The 24,027-nt window shown below is 38.6% G+C and overlaps 1 protein-coding gene across 2 annotated transcripts in view; it reads right to left on the bottom strand.

Moving 5' to 3' along the window:
* Nucleotides 1–24,027, bottom strand: part of KCNH1 (potassium voltage-gated channel subfamily H member 1) — a 185,413-nt gene that overhangs the window by 64,274 nt on the left and 97,112 nt on the right. Inside the window, exons 10-11 of one of the 2 annotated variants that reach the window (XM_040554072.1) lie at nt 13,028–13,224; nt 12,042–12,709 (exon numbers count right to left, since the gene is read on the bottom strand). In XM_040554072.1, the coding sequence (XP_040410006.1) occupies nt 12,698–12,709; nt 13,028–13,224 (209 nt within the window). In that variant the 3' untranslated portion in view covers nt 12,042–12,697. Of the gene's footprint in view, nt 1–12,041; nt 12,710–13,027; nt 13,225–24,027 lie in introns of those variants that run through there. The other variant, XM_040554071.1, reaches the window with a different exon arrangement.

A 24,027-nucleotide genomic window follows, 5' to 3' on the forward strand; every position in this document is an offset into this window, starting at 1 on the left:
AGTCAAATTGAAAAATAAATAAAAAAGTATAGCTATTGTTATTTTAGTGGTTCAAGAAATAAAACTAATTGGGTGAAACTGTTGTCTGTAGGTTCATGCCCGGAGTGCCCCACCAATAAGCACACAGAGTCGGAATCCACATGAAGGCTAACACAGGTTATTAATAGCACTTCTAGAGCCTGAAAAAAATGTTACCTAAGCAAGAAACTTGATCTTTTAACATCATATCTCAGAGTGAATTAAGAAAGCCAAATAAAAAGTACTTATGAGTTACTCAGGGTGCTTAGGTTAGTGGTTCACTCACCTGAAGCTCCCACACTTCTGTGAAAAGCTGCTGACTACTGGTTTCAAAATTCGAGGAGATTTACAAAGGACCAAGACTGACGTGAACAAGAGTGCTTCAAAATATCATGTTCAGTCATCAAAACATGGGCTTTCAACAATGGGCTTAACAGTTAGATTTTTAAGTTAAAATTAGACTATTGCTGTCTTCCACAGCCCCTGTTTCAATCTCACCTAATGCTGCATGGACATAGACTCACACTGGAGAGAAGAAAAAGCCTCAGTGTTCTGCATTCAATAGCTTTCTGAAGACTAGGCATATTCCTGTAACTTGGGCTCTCATCATATAACTCACTCCAGGTTCTAGGGCGAAGACATTCTCTGGAAAGCATGAGTTTCAAGGGAAATCAAAGCAGGAGCTTGGCTGGGGCAGCAGTGCTAGAATCATAATCAAGGAAATAAAAGAAGCTTGGCAGAATCCAAACAAGCATGAGTCAACGTATTGCGGGTTTGTCTGCCACCAGGAAAGGCAGAGAAGCTCTACCAGTGCCCAATATGAAGAACAGTTTAATTTCCAAGGTCTAGTAAGCAGCTTGTTCCAAATCTGTTGTTTGCTCCACTGAAGTATAAAGCAACATCAAAATTAAATCATTTGCCTGTTTCTCTAAATCACTTAGGATATCTAAAGGCAATTGAAGTTGTTTAATAGTAAATAAAAAATATTTGGGTTGCAAAAGGATCTTTACCAATTTATGTTACGTTATTAAAGTATTTCTGAAATCTTCTCTTTTTGATTTTATTCCTGCATTAAGTGCAAGTTACAATACAGTCAAAGGAAAAAGAAAACAGGAAACTTCCTAACGCAATGATGCATTAGATGGTGAATGTCCTAAGGTAAGCATGGGGGAACAAAAGAGCTGCTGATCCAACAACAGCCAAATAGTGCCTAACATTAGCTGCCTTTACACTACACCCATTACAAAGGCAATTAGTTTACCTCATTTTATTATTGCATTAACAGTCTTCTTCCTACTCTACTCCTCCCCAGACTCTCTTGCACTTCATTCTGACTGTGCAAAGAGTTGATTCGGCATTTACCAAAATTAAGGGACAAGAAATTACCGGTGAAAGAAGGATGAGGATGTTCTTAAATAGAAGGACCAAGCACACAAGATGGCCCTGAGCTGGAGCGTGACTGCTGCCTTCCCTGCTGCAGCTGACGTGACCCGGCAGGCACGCTCCAGCAAAGGTAGGCGGCCCAGTGTGCCAAGGCTGGCTTGGCACATCCCGAGCCCGCGCACGGTTGCTAAGTTAAGTCTGGATAGTCTGACAAACCCCCATGTGGCATTCATCCAGAAACTGTGGAGCAGCAGCCTCCAGCTTGATCACACGCTTCTCTGCAGTGGGAGGGTTGCAGGATGCAAGTGCTACATCTCTGCTCCCTAAAGCAGCTCTGTCACTCATGCTTACACAGGGGAAGAAGGAGCAGCAGGATCAATCATGCCCCACTTGGGTTCTCATATGGAAATACCGAGTAAGATTGCTTTTGATGGTCACCATGGCGCACGGAGAGGTGGGCTCCGTAGCCATGCCACACAGCTTCTGAAGAAGCATGTTGGGTACACCTGGTTCTAGCAAGCTTTGTGGCAGTAAGATACAATGCAGCCTGTGCCACCACGGTCTCACATCAGACTACCTATAAGGTACTGTGTTGATAGGGTTAGACTTGGGTACTAGGGTGATCCTGGATTGTCAGGGTAGCTGAGAAAGCACCTCAAGTACCGTAACATCACTAGAAGGTGCTCTGGACTTCTTCATGTTGTTCTCTTGGCTGCTTTAATAATATTCCTCAGGGATCATGACAGTTTGGATGTCGTTGTGTTGCAACTTCTACTGGCAGGAAGGGATGGCAGATAGGCTGGCAAATGGAGTAATCGGAAAGGTTTACTTGATGGCCAGCTAGGGGATAAGTTGTTGAATAAGACAATGTCAGGTCTTAATTGCTTTTTTTTTCATTCACATGGTCTTGGTAGGGTCCTTATTATTCTACAGAGTATGCCTTCCTGGACACCTCTGTAATGACACTGATTGGGTTTGGATGATCTTACTGACTGGAAAATATGGTGAAGCAAGCGATACACAATATTTAATGATAGATTTTCAGAGAGCACATTAAGAATCTCCTCAAACTATTTTCAAAATTATGCCTTCATATCACTAACAAATATACTGCATACCATAAAAATAACAGAGCAATAAAAACCATAAGCATCAAGTTTTTCAAACTCCCTTCATGGCTGCATCTGTGCTAGAGGATGGTTTGGGCATGAACAATGAAGGTCATTTCTGAACTGTCTTGATTGTCAAAAACAAATTATAGTTTTGAATGTTACTGACAAAGAACATCATAATGCTTTTATGTTAAAGGATAGAACTGTTCCCAAATGACATCCCAAATAAAAGCTTTTCATTATTACTTCTTCCACTTAGTCCAATGAATTTGTCATTGGACTAAAAGTGAATCTCCTCTTTCACTGATAATCACTGAAAGCATGTAAGCTATTGAACTGCCAGATACAACTTTTAGTCCTACAAGACTTGCTGCTTGAGCAATTTAAAAACACAGGCGAGAGAAATTAAAGGCAAATAATATGTTTCTAGACAATACCACAGTTCTAATAGCAAAGAGTAAGGGTTACACCATCCTAATATTTCAGCTCTAGTCTAAACTATCATATCAAGTATATGATGGAAGTCAAAAGCAATTTCGTGTTCTTTAATCAAGATAATAACTGGCCATAAATAACACCTTTCTTGCAAAGTAGCAGTGAAACCTTGAAAAACAATTAACAAATTGCACATCCTCTTACTTAGAGGAAGACTGCAACATGCCTCACTTCTGCAACAGTGCAAAAACGCTGGAGTTGACATTATTTATTCAACTTCTGTACAAAATAACAATAGGCATCAACTTTGAAGATTGGAGAAACGGATTCATCTATTCTGGTGCAGCTGGGTATATCATTAACTTTTTAAAAAAGTAATGCCCTGAGATTTTTGCATTTTTTAAGAATAAAGGAAAAAAAAGCCAAAAGGGGAACATATTTGTGCATTGTCACAACAAGACAAAGCTTAAGGCAGTTTACAAAATAAATCATCCACTGTGTTACAAAATGATTTTGGCAGAGATTTTCTTGGATCCTCTGATGTCAGCTCTGCAAATGAATCACAAAATAATTTTGTTGCATGGCATGTTTATTACAGAGCATATGGGAGAAATGACCAAGGGTGAAGTTTATTAGGATGGTAGAAGCAGATCCTCTGGAATATCAAGATGAAGGTGCAGTATCTTAGATGAATTGCAAGAAAATACCAGGTTGTTCTGAAGGTACATGGTGCCAGGGAACATGTGCTGGAGATGTTGTGTAGATGGGACCTGACAAGGTACAAAGGCTTAGAACAAGGTATGTGTTGAGCTTTTTGCTTTCTGTATTTCGAAAAGACCCCGGAAGATGGTGACAAAAAGAAGAAACACCTAAGTGTATGGGAACAAAACCATACATTATTCGAGACTCAAATATTATTTTGAGTGTCAGGTTTTCATATTCATAACTTTGTATTAATTAAAAATGGCTTAAGCAGATACAACTCCTGATAAAAATCTGGTGAAAACATTATGCAGTCTCACAGCTAACTTAGGAAAGAATAGAGAGACAACGGATTTGAGCATGTGGTTAATTAAAATCACTACATTTCCAGCTGCACAGTTGTTGGGGATACTGCCGTACCTATTCCAAGTTCTATATTAGGACAGTAAGTATACCCAGAGTAGCCAACCACTGTAGGCTTCAGCGAGGAAGATATTACTAAACTCAGTATAAATGCAAGTACCTTTACTCAGGACACTGAAGTTCACACCTCATTTCGGAATGTAATAGATGGAAAGAGAAAATGAATTGGAACCAAAAAAAAAAAAAAGTGAAAGCAAGATGGAGAATAAAAAGCGTTCTCAGGCAGGGCTAAGTCCCCTCTCCAGTTCACTGATTTAGAAAAATTACCCTAAAAACACTCAGTACATTCATTTGTACAGGGCTTTAATATTCTACATCAGTGTCGGATAACACATATCTCTTTGAAAATCTGAATCTAAACAAGAATTTTATGTGATAATGCACTTCTTTTGAAGAGGCAATCACACACAATTCAAGAATAAAAAAAAGGAAAAAAAAAAAAAACATGGTTGCCTGGTGCAAAAATAATACCAAAGAAAGAGGGGCTGATTCATGATTGTACTCTCACCATATTTCTGTAGGTTCTTGTATTAAGCCACAGCCCAGTACAACGCTTTCCTTACCACTTGACTAAGCTGTGGCAATAGTGGGTAGCTATGGTCATAGCAGGCGACTGGCAAAGTGCCACATGCCATATCGAGTTTTGTTTGCAATTGGTTCATTCCCATAATATTAAAGCTTAGTGGATTTTAAAATCAAAAACCTTCACAAGGCCACACCTAAAGGTTACTCCACTTCATGGTCAGCAGTCAAACACTTCAATTCCACATAATGAAATGGGGCGGCAGCCTGCTAAGCAGGTTTACATCAGACACCACATCCCCTGTGTCACTCTTTTGAGGCAAGCTTGAGACTCAGGAATGTGGTATGGTCCCAGCTGCATCCCTTCAGCAAGACGCTTGTTCAAAGACAACTAGAAAGCTGATTCTCAGGGATGCATATAGGAAAAATAGCAGGTGTCTAATCATACAGGATAGTTGAACACAAATGCTGTAGATACCTCCCAGTGTTGATAAATCAAGCTGGGAAATGGTTTTGTTTCAAAAAGAAGTCTTAACATTTGTCAAGTTTAAGGTAAGCTACTTGTTCTGTGCACATCACGATGCATAACAAATTGAGTCCTTGGAGGTGGTATCGAGACCTGACGCAAGTAGGCAAAGAGGAAAAGAGCTTCATTTGTCTTGACGGGCAATAGCTCACAGTTACAATAAAAGCCTCATAGTTTAAGAAAAACTTCCTTAATTCTATTCTCTTTTTTTAAAAGGGGGCAGCTATTCCAGCTTTCACTGGAGAGCTGAAGAAAGGACCCATCTGATCACTTCGACCATAAAGTTTGATTGCTCAGGGATGTAGCTTTGCCATTGTAACTCAGCTTTCATATCGCACAGCTAACAACATTCTCTTTCCTTCATGGAGTGCCTTGAGTGGATTGAGTGTTTGGACTTGCAGTACCATGAGTCAAGCTTTTAGTGACCTTAGAGAAGACCACAAGATCAAAGCTGTTATGTCAGGAAATCACACCCTTTTAGTAAGAGTTTGTCCTAGAGTCAGATGCTTCCCAGACCTATATTCCTAGACCAGAGACATCAGAGATCATTTTTAGAGTTGAAAAAAAAATACAGAAGGATCTTAGGCCACTGTTTTACCCTTTGGTTGGTCAGTAATACTCAACAGTGTGTGCAGCATCAGGGTGAAGGCAATCAGAAAATACAAGGGCACGAAGGTCACCAAGATGTTGAAATGATCAGTGCGGTTATGATATAGAACATGGCACATACAGGCAGAAGCCTGGGCAGCACTGGTAGTTTATTAGAAAATGTGTCTGTTATGTGTTTGATTTACTTGAGAGATCCAGCAATAAGTAGGCCAGTCATTATATATGTATATATACACATGTACATAAACAGGGATGACAGGCACCATAATTTAAAAAGGAAAAACAGAGATCTAGAAAGTACAGCCACTTGGTTATGGTAAGCAGAAGATAGACTTGGAGCTTTGAAGAAAGCATAGAAACTCTTTGAATTTGCATGGAGCAACCCCCTTCTCTGTGCCAGCATAGTCCAAAACTGGACTAAACTTAACTACACTTAATTGAAAGCAGGGGCAGTGCAGTGTGCGTGCATGCTGAAAACAGGAATCACACTACACAGAGCCTCCCTTATATCCAAATTATGCTTCCCCTATTTATATAGGCAAACAATAGAGAGAAAAATACCAGTTTAAGCTAAGTACTGATCCTTTTTACTGTAAAAGTACTAGCAAGCATTTCACTGTTTTTGCAATGAAGACCAGATTCCCAGACTGCGTAAGAGCAGCTGTAACTGTCCCTTGGATTATCATCTTCTGTCCCAGTTGGTGGGCCAACATTCAGAATTCTCCTAGAACCCAGGAAATAAATTTTCTACTTTAAAAAGCACCAGGGGAGCTATTCTGAGGAATCCTCATTCACACTAAGTAACCTTTATCTATATTAAAACTATCTCTATGCTTTAGTCTGTGTGGGTGCAGAAGGGGAGAAATCAAAGTCATACATTTTCTTCTCTTGGGATAAACGAACTGGTGTGGGTGGTGGTACATGTTAAAAATGAGAGAAAACCATTTTTTATGTTAACTTTCTATTACTCATTTGAAAATAGCTTCACAAAATCAAAATATGAATATTTAAAAGATTCAAATATTCTGAAGACAAATTATATTTTAATTCATCAGCTGGATTTTTCATCTACTCAGAATAGGTTTACCATATATGGAAAGCCTTTGTAAACACTACACGATTTGTAAAGGTCAGAATTCAAATTCAGAATTCATCCTTAACAGCTTTTCCACCAGTTTCATTTATAGATGGTTATTAATACCTATTGATCACTAAGTTACTTTAGTTTAATGCAATTTACTAGTGAATGACCTATCAAAAATTCACCAATTTAATACTCCTTTGGGGAAATACACTTCTTGCTCTTGTATGATAAACTAAGTTACTTTTTTTATAACACTTACACAGACATTATATTGCAGCATTCACATGTGTGAAGAACTGCTCATTATTAACAGTAGAAGGCATCTCAAATAAATGATGAATTAGTCTAATCATTTTTGAAGGGATTAGCTATTTAAGAACATTTTAAAGAAGCATTTCAATACTTACCCACATAGATTAATTTAGGTTACAGCTAAAAGTTACCTGAAAATGTATTATGTACTAAATGCAAGCAACAGAACAATTTTGTAGTCTTAGAACTTCCTACTTTTTCTTGCTATTGTACATATACATTCCCACTACATAAAATACATCAATTGTTTGTAGCCCAATCCTTCTCTGCAGAAGCATAGGACCCTAAAACTCAAGGCCATACAGATTTAAATAGAACAGAAATAACTTTAGAGTTGGAAAGTTTTGGAAAGTAAACTTTAAGGTGATGTCTCTAAAAGGTAATGGAGTTACTCTGGGCTGAATACTTAGAATCACTGTAGAAATATGAATAGTAAGTGCTTGCAGTTGGCCAAATCCTCTCAAACTCTAGGTATTAAGGCTTTACCTGAAGGGTTCCAACAAGCTGCAGGAGATGAGTAGGAAGAAACTGAAGGGCTCATCATCCCTAGAGCATGGGGTTTTAATTCATTCAGTCACATCATTTAAATAATACACAGCAGATGTGCAAACCTAACAACATGTAAGATGCCTCAAAGCACTTCAGGATCAGGGCATAAGGACCATTTGCACAAAAATCTGTGAGCTACATAAACAGTTATCTGTTAAGCAGAGACAAAAGTTAAGTAACTTGTCCAAGGTCAGAGAGAAAATGCAATATGAAGTATACCTATGAGGAAGCAGAATAAAATAGATTTTGCTTAGATTGGCATGAAGAAACAGGGAATATAAGAACATTCAACTACTTGAATAATTTTTAATAAGCACTGTGGGAAAGAACAGAGTGAGCACTTGTGTTTATTTACATTTAGGCATTTTTCTTGGGAAAATGACAATTTTTCTTTCTGCTCAGCAAATATGGCGTAACTCCCAAGCCACAGAGCCATGCAGACATTTTAGCCATGTCCAGTGCTCTGGATTTTCAGTGCTGTGAGATGTATGCCAGTCAAGAACCAAGACCCTCTTCCCACAGGGTCTGTGGGGTTATTTCAGTGAATACAAACAGACGAGAAAGAAGAAACCTGTCAGTTTGACAATTCTGAAATCCATCAACAAATGGGCCAATATTCTAAAATTAAAACTTTTCACTCTTCTCCTTTATTTTAAGAAACTTTGTGAAAATCTTCCAGCAATTCAGTCTTCTATATCAGAAAGAATTCTGGGATACCATTTTGAACCTACATCATGAAAAAAAATTAGAAAACTTGTCATGTGGAAAGAAAAAATACAAGGCCATTGCCTCTGAAAACACCATGCTGCCAAGCCCCATGAGATTTCAAATCATGACTGCAAACACTCCTAGCTGAAATGCTTGATCTGAGAGAGGTTGTCTCTCAAGTTAGACCTTAGAGTATAAAAGGGAAGAAAAGTGAAGCTAATGCCGAACAGGAAAACACAATTATATTTTAAAATTGCTTTTAGAAAGAGGTGGCAGGAACCCCTTCCACTGGCACAGTTGTGATGGCATAGAATACGCACACCACTAAATGTACCAAGGCAATCTGATACCAGCAGGGACACTCTGCTGTAATCACTGCTCTGTCAAGAAATATCTTCTGACCAGGAGCTCTGGCTTTAAATCACTAAATCATGCTTGTTTTGTAAAAATGCAGTGCTCTTTGCCATTTCTTTCAATCTTACAAAATTCCAAATAACGTACCTACATGCTACTGCACGGCTTCTTTTATTCCAGGCCACAAATTTAAACTTCTGGAGAAACTGCTTTTGCCTTCTATCACAATGCTCCAAAGAATTCAGAATTAGTCATTTAATCTCTATCCAGGCTAAAATGGCTTACTAGAGAAATCTCAGCTTAATAAATTATGTATAAGAATTCTCTCTTTTATGTAGCGTGTATGATCTTTCGAGCTATAACATCATTTATGGCTGCAGCAGAATGAACTGAGGAAATACACTGTGGTGCAACCCAGTATAAGTAAATATTGGTTACAAAGCTCCTAGACATGAAAAGAAACATCTGCCAAAAACAGAATGCTGCAAATGCTGTCAGAGGCCCTTCACCTTTCTACAGAAGGTGCCTCATCCCAAGCTAACGACAACAAGTAGCTATCACACAAGCTTCTTATGGTTCTTCTAACTGGGAGCTACGGAGTCCAGGCTGGAAAGAAGTGTTTAAATATTTTTGGGGAGAAAACAGACCACCATCCAGCCTGCTGCCCTCCAAACCTGTAATCATTCTTTGTGTAGTACAGCCTCCAAAAGGCTGAGTTTGTCACTTGACCATCCCCCATACCCCCAGTGCCTACACTCTGGTTCCGCAGTGAAATTCCAAAAAGGGGAAAAAAAAACACATTATGTTAACCTGCTTTAATTTCACAACATTGTTACAGTAGGAAGCACACTGAGAAATCCTCTGTCAGCTTCCTCTCAGCTGCAAAACCCTTGAGCCTGACACAGCCACCTGCAGCCCCAGCCTGCAGTTTCAATTTCTTAAGACACTGGAGCCCCAGAAGCAGCAGCTGATTCTCCCTTTGCTTCCATTTAGATGAAAATTTTAATGACTGGCAGCAGAAAGAGTTAATTAGAGATCTCCTTTCTCTTCCCCTTTAGGAAAAATAAAATTTTTTCTAAGTCTGAGCTCCAGACAGAGGTAACTAGACAGCTAATAACTTTGTGAGGGATTTTAGTCACTTGAGGAAACTGCTCAGGGAGTCACCTGACAGTGGACTGACAGTTTTAGAAAGGAGAAAGTAAGTGAAATGAAACTTTTCAGAGCATGGACGCTGACAGCCACAGTACGCCAGGGACAGAGCACTGGCAGCGTTACACTCAGTCACGAAGTCCTCAGGCCTGACGGGCGATGACATTTCATAACTGCAGCCACGTGCGAGGGAGGGGGTAAGAAGCGTCTTGGGCTCCCACCTCAGCTCCAGGCATGCTCCAGGCCAGTAGGAAAAGCAGCACAAGGAATGGAGAGAGAGGTGGAAATGGGAAGGTGCTTTTTACTTTGCCTAAATCCAGCCCTAGAATTAGCTAAGACCATGACTGATCGGTACCCTACAGCTAGGACCATGACCGACCAGTGCCTTACAGCTAAAACCAAGATTGAATGGTGCCTTACAATGCCTGCATGTCTGCTTTTTTCTGTCACAGTCATTAGCAGGTGGGGCCAGAGCCCAGTATGTGGGGGGACACCTGCAGGGTCAGTCCCTCTCACCGGCTCTGCTCTGGGCCAGGGAGGCCCAGCTCCACCAAGGGGTCACTGCAGGAGACCCGGCAGCCAAGAAACGTGTGAACGTGGTGAAACAGTGGGACGATGCTAAAGCTCACTACAGCTAAGGGAAACCTGACCAAGAAACACCCTGCTCCATGTAGTAAGACCCAGCACCATGGCCATGAATGCAGATGCACCCTGGAAATGGGGACACCTCAAAGGAGTCACCAAGACTAAAAATATACCTGAGATATCATACAGCTGGGGTGGAGAAGGGAAAGAAAAAACAACCAGAGCTGCTTTTCCATTTGTTTGGAAGCTGTATGAATATATTTGGAGTGAATATACAGTATCTACCCTTCAACTAGTTGAAGGTTTTTGGAGCCTGGGATGAAAGTGTTTATTGAAATGAAAAGTGCAATTCTGGTATTTATATTCTGAAGGACATGCAATACATCACAAACGTAACTCACAGAAGGCACCGGTTCATCTGAATTCTACAAAATTCCATTCGCAGAAATAGACCAGGAGGAGTGCTAGAAGCAACAAGCCAGGGAGCTATTTCTATTTGAAATTCGCAGACATTTAAACCAGATTAAATTCCAAACTCTAAAAAGCTGCTTTTTAATGTGCATTATCTTCAATCTCTAAGGTACCGTAACGTCTGTGCAGTTCCAAAAGCATACACTATTTACTTTATTTAACATTTGCATTCTGATTGCAATCAGTCTTCTTTCAATAAAAGAAATAAATTTACAGTCTGCTAACCTAGAACCATCAAACTCTCACTTCCATTATCAATCAACGCCACTTTTCTGCTGACTGCAACTCAATTAAAATCCAATTATTTGAATAACTGGATGGAAATTGCTATCATAAAATGTACCTTTTTATTAGGAACATTTTGTGAAGAAAACTGACAGCACAGGAACTATGATACTGTGGTTAAAAAGTGATTTGTAAGATGGGCCTGGAAAAGCTACGTTGATGAACATGGAAGGAATGAGCGTCACTTCTGGAGCAGGCATTTGATTCTCAAATCGGAACATTTGGCTCAGAGCTGAACCAAAATGATGTGCTTCTGCTAGCCTTACTGTGAGCGTTAAGGGAGTTGGTCTTCTATGTCACAAAGTCTGCTATTTCTATTGATTTTTTTTTTTTTAAAAAAGTAGGCATTCTTAGACCATCTTACTACATTACCCATAGTGTTATTTTAGAACATGCCAAAGTCAGTGATAGAGATACTTCAGATGATCTCAATACTCAAGTCGTTCATTGCTTTTATTTCTCACATTATTAATACCAGGTAAGTAGCTGTTTTTTAAACTTAACAGGATGTGTCCCTCAATCTTCTTGCAGCTGTGTGTCTTCTCATTGTCCTGAAGGAACTCAAGATCATTTGACAAAATGTCTTATGAGGAAATCCTCCAGTATATAAATTTGCTTCTTAGTTTTTAATTATATAGATTTGGTACCAGAGGTTTGATTTGTTTGACCAAAACGGAGATAGTAGATGGAGATATGTTGCATATCTCCAAAATGGAGATATGTTGCATCGCCCAATACAAAAACTAAATTCTTTGATATTGATAACATGCAGACAGAAAATATTACCACACTATTTTAATTTCAGTGTGCCAACACTAGGTAAAAACAAATAAACAATGACAACAACAACAACAACAAAATGATACTCTAGACTTGAAGTCTAATTTTCCAAACAGACTTCAAAGATGAAAAGGTTTCTACTTTTTCAGGTATAATTATCTAGGCACTTACTTGGCACCTGGAAGTTACCATGGAGAACTATCAAACATGTTTCTTTAGCTAATCTCAGGTATCCTTATATTTTAAAATTCTTTTAAAACAAGTATATCTGCTCCAAGTTATTTTCATTTTAATATCATTGCCTTCTATGCTGAACCATAATATCATATCAACTGAATTACACCTATTACAATCTTAATAAATTTCTACAGTAGTGGTTCACTGAAGATTACACAGAGAATTTAAAAAGGAATATTAGGTTACAATGATTCACATTTGACAAAACACCTTGAACTGGCACACAGGAAGAAATTAAGACAACCAAAATATCAAGGATAAGAAAATGGAAGCATTAATTAGATGGGCAAAGTAACTCCAAAATGTGATTGATAATAAAAGAAAAACTCTTGATAGAATCAGTCATGCTCCTATTACTTTTCCACTGTGATTGCAGTTGTTGATTTTTATTCTACATTATTAGATTTCACACCTTCTCTTCCACCTTCCTTGTAACTTCAGGCAACACACTTATCATCTTTGTAGCTGTTTTACAAATTAAAGTAGTTAACACTATTTAATCATAAGTACATGACAGTTTGCAAATATGCTGAAATCTGCCCAACTCATAGAAAAGTAATGCTTTGAGATATACACAGACCATCTCCCTTTAAAATTAGCACTGGAATAAATGCTTATGGCTTTTGACCCTATGAGCTAGCCATGTCACTTAAGCAAGCTCTGAAAAAATATCTTGTAAGACAGGCTACAAAGAATGCCAGATTTTGCACAATTTAGGTTTTCATACAGACAGACCTTAGAAGTGTTCTTTTATAGAGTATGTTAAAAATCAAATCTACTTACCCTTTTTCTCAAGTTGTAAGTCAAAATAAGATTTCTGGAGAAGGAATGTGAAAAGGCTGTATAGAACTCCAGCACTTTCTGCAAGGCATCTCTCTTAATCACATGAAGATCACAGTAGGTCAAAGCCCTTACGTTAGCACAGGACTGGGCAAGGGTAGACTCCTTCCAGAAGACATCACCAAAAACATCTCCTTTGCCTAGAGAAAAGAAGCAGCATTGCTTTCAATAATGATGCTATTTCTGCCAAAAATATAAAAGAACATACATCTCCTCTATGGGGTCAAGGTTCTTCTATCTTATGCACTCAGAAAAAAATTCTGTCTGGAAACAAAATCTTTTAAATATTCCATTGATAACCTTTTTTTTTTCTTTCTATTAATTACTACAGCTCAGCAAAATTTTCTAAAAATAAACCACAATTAAAAGGTGTTTCGTGTGATGATTCCCCTTTAAATATGAGTAAAGTTTTTTCTCTAAAAAACAAGAAAAATACTTTGTTCTTGGCTCATATTCTCTTCTGAGCCCTTTCAAAGAGATTAATTGGGAAGAAATGCTTTTTCCCTTTCTTCCTGTAACTGACATGCAAAGGATTTGTTTCTTACATCTATGTTGTTGAGTTTTCTTAACCTGGCTAAATATCACCCAATATTGTGTCAATAAACTCATTTTGTATAACAGATCAGTGCAGTTACAGGCTATAACAAAACACTACTATACATCAGTATACATCTGAATTCAAGTAAGTTTGGTCTAGTTTGCTAGATCATCAGTGGAAAAGTCCACCTTTACCACAGCATAAAAGAGCAGATCTCACAACTCTGGGGGCTTTACAGCTGGTAAGTCATGAAAAAATCTTTCAGTAGCTGTGCATGTGCGCACTCTACAATACAGTGAAGGTTTAAGGTAACAGTGTGGTCCAAAACAAGTACAGATGAGATGTTATCAAAATAATACTGACAAGACAATAATATTCAGTTATTACATATGGAAAGATAGAAAATAGGCCATCTCCTTACAACTTTCTCATAAGTGTCCCCATGTTCCTGTCTCACTGAGCTTGGAGACAGCCAGTGAAATTCCTACTGAGAAATACTACAGCGAGGACATTTGTACCAATCTAGGCACTATAACACAGTGCAAGTATACCAAAATCTGCCTGAACAGAAGCCCTCAGTGAGGATTTCACTGATTATACCCCAGCTCAGGATGGGCACAGACGGAGTGTTTAGGAGAAAGTTACAAGCTGCTTTGAAGTGCAATGGTCACTATTTTTCCCCCGTTTTCTGACAGTTATTGCTAACAGGATAAGAATATTCAGTTGTTCTCTTGATAATGAATAACTACACTGTTCTTGTTTTGAATGGTGCTTTTCTCTTAAATCTTTGCTGTGTTATGTCAGCACTGCAAATCTCTTCTAAGACAAAGCAACAAAAGAAATGCACTCACAACGTCTACTAAGTTGTGGTAGGGATGCACGAGACAGTCCCTTGTCTTACAAGTAATATTTTTGCCTGTAGTAATTCTTAAAGCCAAAGCATCAAGATACATATTAGTTTATTGACATCACCTGGGTCTTTTTAGATTTTATTCCCTAAATAAGTAGTCAAGCATAAAAGTCTACATGAAAATCAAGAGAACTATCATGAATATAGAGGTCAAGATGCCTTCTAAATTTAACCCAGAGAGCCCAGGTCAGCTCTTGAGCTGTACTTCCACCATTACGTGATCTCTTCTTCAGACAATAAGCTTTGAGGAGAAGCTACCATCCTGATGACATGCTACGCTGTAGCATAGTAAGCTGTGGTTCACTGCTGTGCTCCCAGTCTTCCACAAAATGCCTGTGCAATCCACCTGCCAGGGACCAGTTTTTCCTTGAATGCTTTGTAGGAGTATAATGTCTTTCCTTTTCTAATGCATATATCCACTGAAACCACCTGTACCAGAAGCACATTTTTCCCCACAAAGTTGGGCAAAAGCACCATAATGATATCCTTTTTACCACTGCTCCTTTACATAGGGCAGTGCCAACATCCAGAAATACAACAAAAGCTGCATATCAGTAAAAATGGTGGTAGCCCAACAGATCAGTGCAGTAAGCAACTTTTCATTTTTAATGGCACTGACTTTTCACATTTTCAATTATTTAAACACATGCTTTTACAGTAGATACCTTAAAAATGGTAAAGAAATGGAAAAGAAAATTAGAAAATAGCTTCCATGCACTTAAAATAGATCATCGTCCATGAGGCATTTAGACAGACAAACACACAATATATTCAAAATTGAAGTGAAACAACTTTTATGCGCCATAAAAACTGATATGCTTCACTGGATAAAAATGGATTGTTTGCCTTTGGAATAAATATGCTTTTACTTGCAATCTTCCAGGCAATTACCTAAACAACTGTTTTAATTAACGCTCTGGAATCTATCAAGTATAGAAATGTGCCATCACTGATGAGCAACAGTCAGAGCTGGTAGTCCAAGCATAAAGGAGAGAAATTCCAGCTTGTTTCTAAGCCTCTCTCTTAGTATCTCCAGACAAGTTTCCCTATCTTAAAATGACAATAGTTATTTTACTGCCCCATAGCAGCATGAAGACTAATTAGTACAAAGCAACTACAAACACTATGGTGCTGCTCTGCCTATATAGGAAATGACACGCAGCACACAAGTTAGTTAGGTTTTACCCTAAAAATGTAACTTTGCTTTTCACAGTTGTGTCCTTCACCTGTGCCAGCAGCCCCAGTTTCCCCTTGTTATTTGCAGTTCTCCCAAATCTCTCCCCGCTGCGGCTGCCTGCCACCCCAAGGAAGGTGCTCCCAGCTGCTTCCCACTTGCGGCAAGGAGCAGCACACTACATCTGCTGGGTGCTCACTTAGCCAAGCCAAACAGAGAAAAGTAACACGTGAATCAAAAGCTGAGTTAGATCACAGAAGCCTCGCACTTTAAGAAGCAAAGCAGACTAAAACAAGAAGTTGTACAGTTTTCCATCATTAACAATTTCCTTGAAGTTAATAGAGTTAACAGCCAGTGCTCTAGATGAAAATCAATGCCACATTATGGTTAGATTTCCAAAGCGAGGCAGACTTGCAAGCATCACACTGCTTTATTTCTGCCAAGCACATTTTTAAATGATGCATAGTTAATGCATCAATCTTGATTGTCAGACTCTAAGAAAACTTGTGACATTCACAGAAGAGTGGGGGCAGGGGAGGAGGAGCACTTGGAAGTCTTTTCAGCAAGCAGGAATTAAATTTCCACCCAGAAGTATCTGCTCTGGATTATAACATTGTCCTCCCGTATGTAATAAGAAAGTGTGTACCACCTCCCCTTATTTACATGTTTTCTATAAAGAAAGAACAATCACTTGGGAAAAGGGAATGAAAAAAAAAAAGAAGTGGCTGTTTTATCAAAAACATTTGCAATTGGAAAGAAAGAAGAGTAAAGTAACACTTCTAAACGTGTCAGAATGTGTTTGGCAAAGCCTAAGGCATCATTAGAGAACCTGAGCAAAACGCCTCCGTTTACATACAACTCCAAGATTTATACATCTCACCTTACCTCTGGAGAAAGATTAAAAAGCAAGGGAAATGCAGATGGTCATTTGTTTGTCAGTACTTTGCGTTTCTCATTCCCAGTTCGCTGAATTCCGAGCCTTTGCTAGGAACACTATCTGTCAATCACACTTGAAGTTGATGATATAAGCTTTTACCATCAATCATTTATATTCCCTGCTGGATTTGTGGGATGAGAACCTTTTCCACTGTCAGCTCAGCATGCACTGGAAAAACGAATAGCTTACTGCCTTTCATGTTTGCTTGTTTGTGTTAATTATAAGTCCCCAAACCCTGATAAACTTAAACTCTGAAGAATTATTTCATAAAACCAGCACTTTTTGTTTCCGTACTTATTCTTTCCCAATCTTTTCCCCATAGAAAATTTACTGTTCATCTTAAAGTGAAAGGATTTCTGTTACCACTGCAAATTCACCCTGAGTCAGGCAAAAGGTCAACCCACAACCACTCTCCTAAAAGCAGCACCCAGAATCAAGATCTGATTATTGCAACCTAGCCAAGAACAGAAGCATGCTTTATGTATTGCCGTGATGTGCCTACCAGATCTACACCTAGCTTCTTCAGGGCTACAAACATGAAGTATTGAAGAGTTCTCAAACAGAAGATATTTCACACTACTCATAAAATATGACGCAATGTGAAATATTTTGACTGACAATACACTTAAAATCACCTTCAGGTTCTGGGTGTCTGCGAGTTGTGGTACAGCTTTGGTATGATGCTAATAATAGGAGCTGGGTGAAAAGAGGTCAGGGATTCGTACGCTGAAGGTCTTCCAAGTCAGCATGGATTTTCACGGGATTCACACCAATCCAAGGATTTTCAGCACATCAACCAAAATATTTATCTTCAAATCATTCTCAAATCAACAGTAATAGCTGTTACAACAGCTCATACCAGAATCTGGCGCAGGTCCCTTCTAGACTTGCCTTCATTAGCATGTTTGAACTGTAGAAGAACTGTGATCTGACAGTTTGGCAGAACCAACCGAAGCAGGAGGAACCAAACAGTGCTTGATGGTACCTCAAAAACAGCGCAGCACTAAGCTTAGCTTGGAAATCTGGTGTCAGCAAATGTGTGCAGTGCTGCTCAGACATCCACAGCAGCTGCTGCACCTGTGCAAGCAGATTGCCGGCGCTGCTCTCCAAAGTGCCCACACTGACCTGGAGCCCCCAGGTTTCATTCTCCACCTCCAGGCAGAGGGAACTACCAGCTGCTGTGAAGGCAAACACAGATTCTCTCTGTGACATTCTCTATCCTAGTGACTACTCAGGCAAGATGCTAATGAAATTTAAAAACAAGAACAAAACAAAAAACGACCAACCAAAACAAACAACTTGGACTGATTTTCTCTGTTTTTGTTTTTGTGTGTTTTTGTTTATTTGTTTATTTTCAATCTCCTGAGCAGGTATGAACAGAATCACAGGATGTGAAGTTATCCCATAGTGCAGGGACCTACCAATGGTATTCAAGCATAACTCCACTAAGGACAGTATATTTACCCCTGGTGTTCAAAGCTAGTGATGCAAGACTTGGGTCATCCCCTCAGTGACTAGCACTTGTCTGCTTAGCTTGAATTGAAAATCTTTCCCTCTCCTCTCTTCCTTATCTGAACAAGGCATGCAAATTAAATTTTCCCATTTTACAGAGAGAAGAAAGATTCAAGGAAAGTAAAAGCACCAGAGCAAAAATAAATTTTCCTCTTGATGGTGCATTGTTTTAGGCAATGAGTAACTGCCAGCCAGAAGAAACAGAGCTAGGTGGAGCACACAGCATGTGTCCCACAGATAATTTGCACAATTTGACAGCCACTAAATAGCCTGTAGTTTGGTCCTCCAATACACTACAGCTGGCAGGAGATGATGCATGGAAGTGATTTGCTGCTTTAGATTTTCTTAAGACTTCTCAAGTTTGGACTAAGACATGTAGTATTATTTTTCATTAACCAGAGTTTTTTAATCACTCTTTTCCTCTAAAAGGCAGGAGGGAAAAACAACAACAACAACAAAAAATGAGTATCAGTCCCACTGAAATCAAAAGAAATGTTACAGTAATAATAAACTAAAATTACACTTTCAGTGATTTGCCAGGTGCATGAATGGAAACACAATGTATCTGTTCATGCTTTAAAACAGTTTGCATTGGTTTTGCAGACAGCTTACTATACAACTGCATCAATTTTCTCTGTTGAAGAACGTCACTGTACAAGAAAAAAATCTAAAACATTTATTTTAGAGCACTGTCTTGTTGTTTAGCAACAACATGAAATAGTTACAGCTAAGATTTCTATTATTGCTATAATTAATATGTTTATTTGTCTCTCTGAATACAGTGTGGATTATATTTCAATATTTGACCTACAGTGATGAGAAGAACAGCTTTAAAATGTCAGCTGGGCTCTACATGGCTCCCTCACAAAAAGCTAGGAGGCTGAATCAGAATCATTTGTCCTTACTTTCTTTTTAGTGGTTACCAAAAAAGATGTTATAAAGACATGGCCAGTTTGTAACAAACTCAGAAGACAAGAAGTTGCGACCTTAAATAACTAGCCAAAGGACTAGTCACAAATGTACTTGAAGTTATTTGCATTTGCTAAATAATGGGAAAAACACAGCTCAATGTATGTTGTCACTGCATGGACAGTCCTAGTTCTCTCATCAAAAAACCTACAAGAGGCTCATTTTGCAGTATCCTTGGGGTTCTTCTCTGATGACTTAGAAACAGGTTTTATGCTACAGCTGTTGCCTAAAGCTTACTTTAAAGCCCTCACATTTGAAAAACTTTTTTTCTTTTTTAATTTCAGACAAAAGCATTACAAGAGTTTAAAGTGGATTTTGCCTTCTAAAGTACATAAACATTTTGAAAAACCCATAAAGTTCATAACTATAGTATACATCACTTTTATTTAATATTTCTAGCATCTCCCTGAGGTTAAATTTAACAATGTTGTTTCAGAAACAAAAATCTGAGAAAAGCTTTAATGTGAAACTTGGAGAAAACAAATCAAAACGTGCAACTGTTCCATGATTATTTTTGTTTGTTTTTCTCTAAACTCTTCACACCTGTCTTTGGAGTCTGTATACAAACATGGTGGATAAGCCTTCCTAAGCCACCCTGAGATATCAAGGAATATGCAGAACAGATGGTCTCATCTTCACCATATCCCAATGTTGGCTGTCAGTGAATGATCAACCACTGTTGCCAATAGCATCTAAGGCATTACCATTTTCAAAAGGGGGCTTCTTCTGCCCATGGTGGTATCAGACTATTTAAGAGTAGCTGGCACGTTCTCCAAAGGCGCATTAATTTGGCACAATAAATCATGAAGCCATAGAAAAAGTCATCTGATTTGCAGTGTCAAGAAGCTTGTGACTGAGGCCTCTATCCATGGTGTGTCCTCCTTCTTCCCAGGTATTCCAGTAGGTCATTCATTAAGTGTTTTATAAATCATAAATTTGTGTTTCCAATACTTGCACAGGTCCAGTTTTAGAGCATTTATAGATAACAGTGGACAATGGCTGTTTCATAATTCCTACTTTTAATGCTCTACGAAAACTAGACACTGAACAGGTAATGTCATATAGAAGTCTCAAAATAGCCAATTCCTGATGTCAATCCAAACATCTTCTGGATGTCTTGAGTACAGGGATAAAGAATTCTCTCTCCAAAAATACCATTTGGAGTAAACCTGTACTTCTGAAAAAGAAGTTTTCGTGCTGCTCCACCATGAAATTAAAATGTTGTATTACTGTGGACCTCCATTATGCTATAGTTAGATGGTGTCTTTTTGAAAGTTTGGCATGATCTCCACTTCCAATTCTTTTCCTAATAGTGTGCTTAGACAGGCATTGAGGAAATCAGCTCTAAAAATTGTTCCTTCAGTTGATATTCACTGTATCATTTCATAGAAATATGCAACTTGTCCAACCTGCCTATATATATCAACCTGAGTAAACCAGCTTTAAATATAAATATAAAGAGCACAGTAGAACTACTGAAGATAAAGCTGGATTTTAATTTTAATCGCTCCTTTTTCCAAAAACAGAAACAAACAAAAAAAGGTACGATTCACATCACATTATTTTATTCAATAGCACAAACAATGCTTTGACGTTAGACACTGTGTCTGAAAATAATAAGAAAAATCTATTACCATCCATAATCCAGCACTCACTTCTTAAGCCCAAGAGCACAACAGCTAGGCATTTTTGACACAAAGTCAGGTTTACCTGATTTTAAAGCTCAGATAAAAAATAAAGAAATAAGGGATTTTTTCAAAGACTTGGTGTTAAATAATCAACAAGCCCCAAAGCATACAAATTCTGAAAACTGATTTGTACACAAAGCAGTTCAGTTTAGGGAAACCTGAGTTAGCTCAGGTACTGGAGGCAGTATAAAGATAGTGGCCTGGGCTTAGCGCAGTTAACCTCCAACATTTTCAAGCCTGCTGAGAAGCAATCTCCACATAACTGTGTGGAAGATACAATGCTTTGCCACTGAGAAGGCCTAAGACAGACAATACTTCTGCATTGCTGTTTCCACTCCTTTAAAATAAACCATCCCTCTGGTGCATTTGCACTTACAATTTGCACTGTCCTATCTGGATGCAAATCTGCCCTACCTAAAGCTGAATCAAGCCTCTTGGGGCTACATCTGAATGAAATTATTATGGCTAGATGAGTAAACTAAAACAACTGTGAAGAAAACAAACAATTGTTCTTATAATGCTCCTTTAAGATTGCAATTAGATAAAATTAAATCAGCAGGAATTTCTCCACACAAAGCAAATGGAGCTTTTAATATCCTGCTGAAATAAAACATGGCACACCAAGCTCTCCTACGATATCATGTTAAAACCACAGGCTCCAATCTAGTCAATGTTATAGCTTTGTAAATAACAATAAAAGATCTGCACTTTCGGGACATTCAATTTTCACTTCCTCCAACTTACATGGGACCTTAAAAGTAAATCTACGTGCGACTTATGCAACTCCCCACCTGCCCCTCCAATAAAAAGTGAAAAAGCAAGAGATAAAGATGGTAGAGATATAGATGATACAGAAATACATGATATATCTATATCCCAGTTTCCCTCTAACAGTGGGAAATAATGCAGTCAGGTCTAGACTACTAATTCCTGTTCTTGACATTCAGTTACTGCATATGTTATTCTCATAATTATGTACTATCCATATTTTGTTTTCCTTTAGCTTTGATAACAGCAAAAGAAATAGCAAAAGCAAACTGTCCTTGTGGAGGGCAATGATTTTCCCTCACAATAAATTACCGCCTTGATTTCCCTTCCTATCTCGTTCACTTTTACCTGCCAGCTAAAAGCAAAATTACACTCTATGTATGGAAAAATAAGTGTGTGGCCTCCTCTCCTTGGACTGAAAGAGTACTGCCATTTCTTGACAAGTGTACCGGGAGCAGAAGCTAAGGCTGACACATGGCAGGGCAGGTGGTTACTTACACCTACAGGTAGCTGTGTCCTGGTATTTCTGCTTGCTTTGGTGTAAGATTCTGCAACTGGTTTTTAAGATGGGGACGGGGAACCACCACTTTCTGCGAATGTCAGAGTAAACCCAATAATCTCTGCATTGCCTCTCCATCTTCTGTCTACACTGTGACACAGGATCCAACTCTTTTTAGCAGATGCCTTATGCATAACCACCAGCCACTGTACACTTGCAGAGACACACATGTACAATGCTGGGACAACACTATTCCCAACTCATCGCAGTCAAGGTCACATCTGACATTCAGCCATTTAAGTCCCTCTGCCCTATTACGGTCATGATCATTTTTTTCAACTATAAAAAAGGGAAATTGCTGCAGTAGTTGGTCGAAGACTACAGAGCAGACAAGTACTACAGGGTTTGAAACTCAGGGGTGTGCTCTTGTGGATGGCTACAGTAAGTATAAGTCTAAAAGCAGATCAAACATCTTAATGGTTTTCCATTAAGTCCCCATAAGCATGATTTAAAAATAGAAAAAATATATAAATAAAAAAAAAAAGAGAGAGAGAGAATGAGGAGAGCACAAAATGTCTCAATCCTTCCCTCCTTAGGCAGGCAGGTCTGCCCCAATCTGTTCGGTGCAATCCAGGCTACAACCAAGCTAGCCACAGGATGCAATGGTGCAAAAATCTCTTCAGCCATGATTAATCTCTGCTGAACCCAGTGACATGGGAAATAAATAAATAAATAAGTAAATAAGTAAATAAATAAACAAATAAATAAAGTATTCTATTCTCATTCCCGTTTCCCATTCAAGTGCCGGGGCCATATTACATAAGGGGAAATTATACCTAGTCCTCTGCTGATTCCATCACTTATAAACAGCCATTCACAAACAGAATGCATTTTAGCAGCACACACATCACACAAATAATGTTTTCACATTATTTTTCAGGCCATTGTCAGTTACAAGTCATCCAAGCCTGTGGCTGTACCAAGGAAACCTATAGGCATTCCTGTGTGCAAGGCAGCCGGGAACCAAATCACAGGACAATGCACACTGGGGAACGATCATTTTCTTATTGAACTGTGATGCCGGATTAATAAATCTATTTTGAAGCTTAATCTTCTTCATGTTGTCTTATGACTTTTGGATGACTTACTATGACAGTCATCGGGCTGTAAATCAGCACACCTCAAAAGCTGTGCACAATTCTCCAACCTGCCGATGAGACTGGGACCCTTTACTCTTGTTCAGGGCAAACAAGGAAGGATCCTATCTACCTGCCTGAAATCTGAGAAATTTTATAAGCAGTCTCCTGTGGGAAAACTAAGTGTACGTATAAAGGTCTCTATTGACTTTTATATCACACATCATTCCACTAATACTAACAGCTGATCTCTAAACAGGGTCCACAGAACAAATTTTAACACCACTGTGGAACAGCATGGGATGTAATTCATTAATACTCTTTGCTTAACCAAAAGTCAATTAAAAAGTTTATTCCTTTGAAAGTTCTTAGCTCAAATAAGGATAGCAAAAACACAATAAATGCAAAACAGCTGGGATGTAAGGCCTGGGAATAAATTGCTTTACTCTTGGGATAAACTGTTTTCTGTGGGGGTTTTGTTTTTCTTTTTAAACTAAACCTTCTAATAAATGTTATTTTTCTCATCCGTTGCTCAGCTCTGAAGACCACAGTGGTTTTATAGGCTTTCTTTTCTAATTGTTAAACAAAGGCTTAAAGGCTCCCAGTCTAATCAAATCTTTAAGACTAACCTCCAGTCTTGCTATCCGTGTACACAGCCCCCCCTTGCAGTTCAGCAACTTTGAACAACTCACAGAAGTGAAGAATTGCTGCCTAGTCAGGCCCTCTGGCAGTCATTAATTGACAACTTTTGCAGCAGTCTGAAAATTTAAGGACAAGACGCTATTTTATAGAAAAACAGCTCGTCACCCTAA

Source organism: Cygnus olor, chromosome 3 (genome assembly GCF_009769625.2).
Source record: "Cygnus olor isolate bCygOlo1 chromosome 3, bCygOlo1.pri.v2, whole genome shotgun sequence".
NCBI lineage: Eukaryota > Metazoa > Chordata > Aves > Anseriformes > Anatidae > Cygnus > Cygnus olor.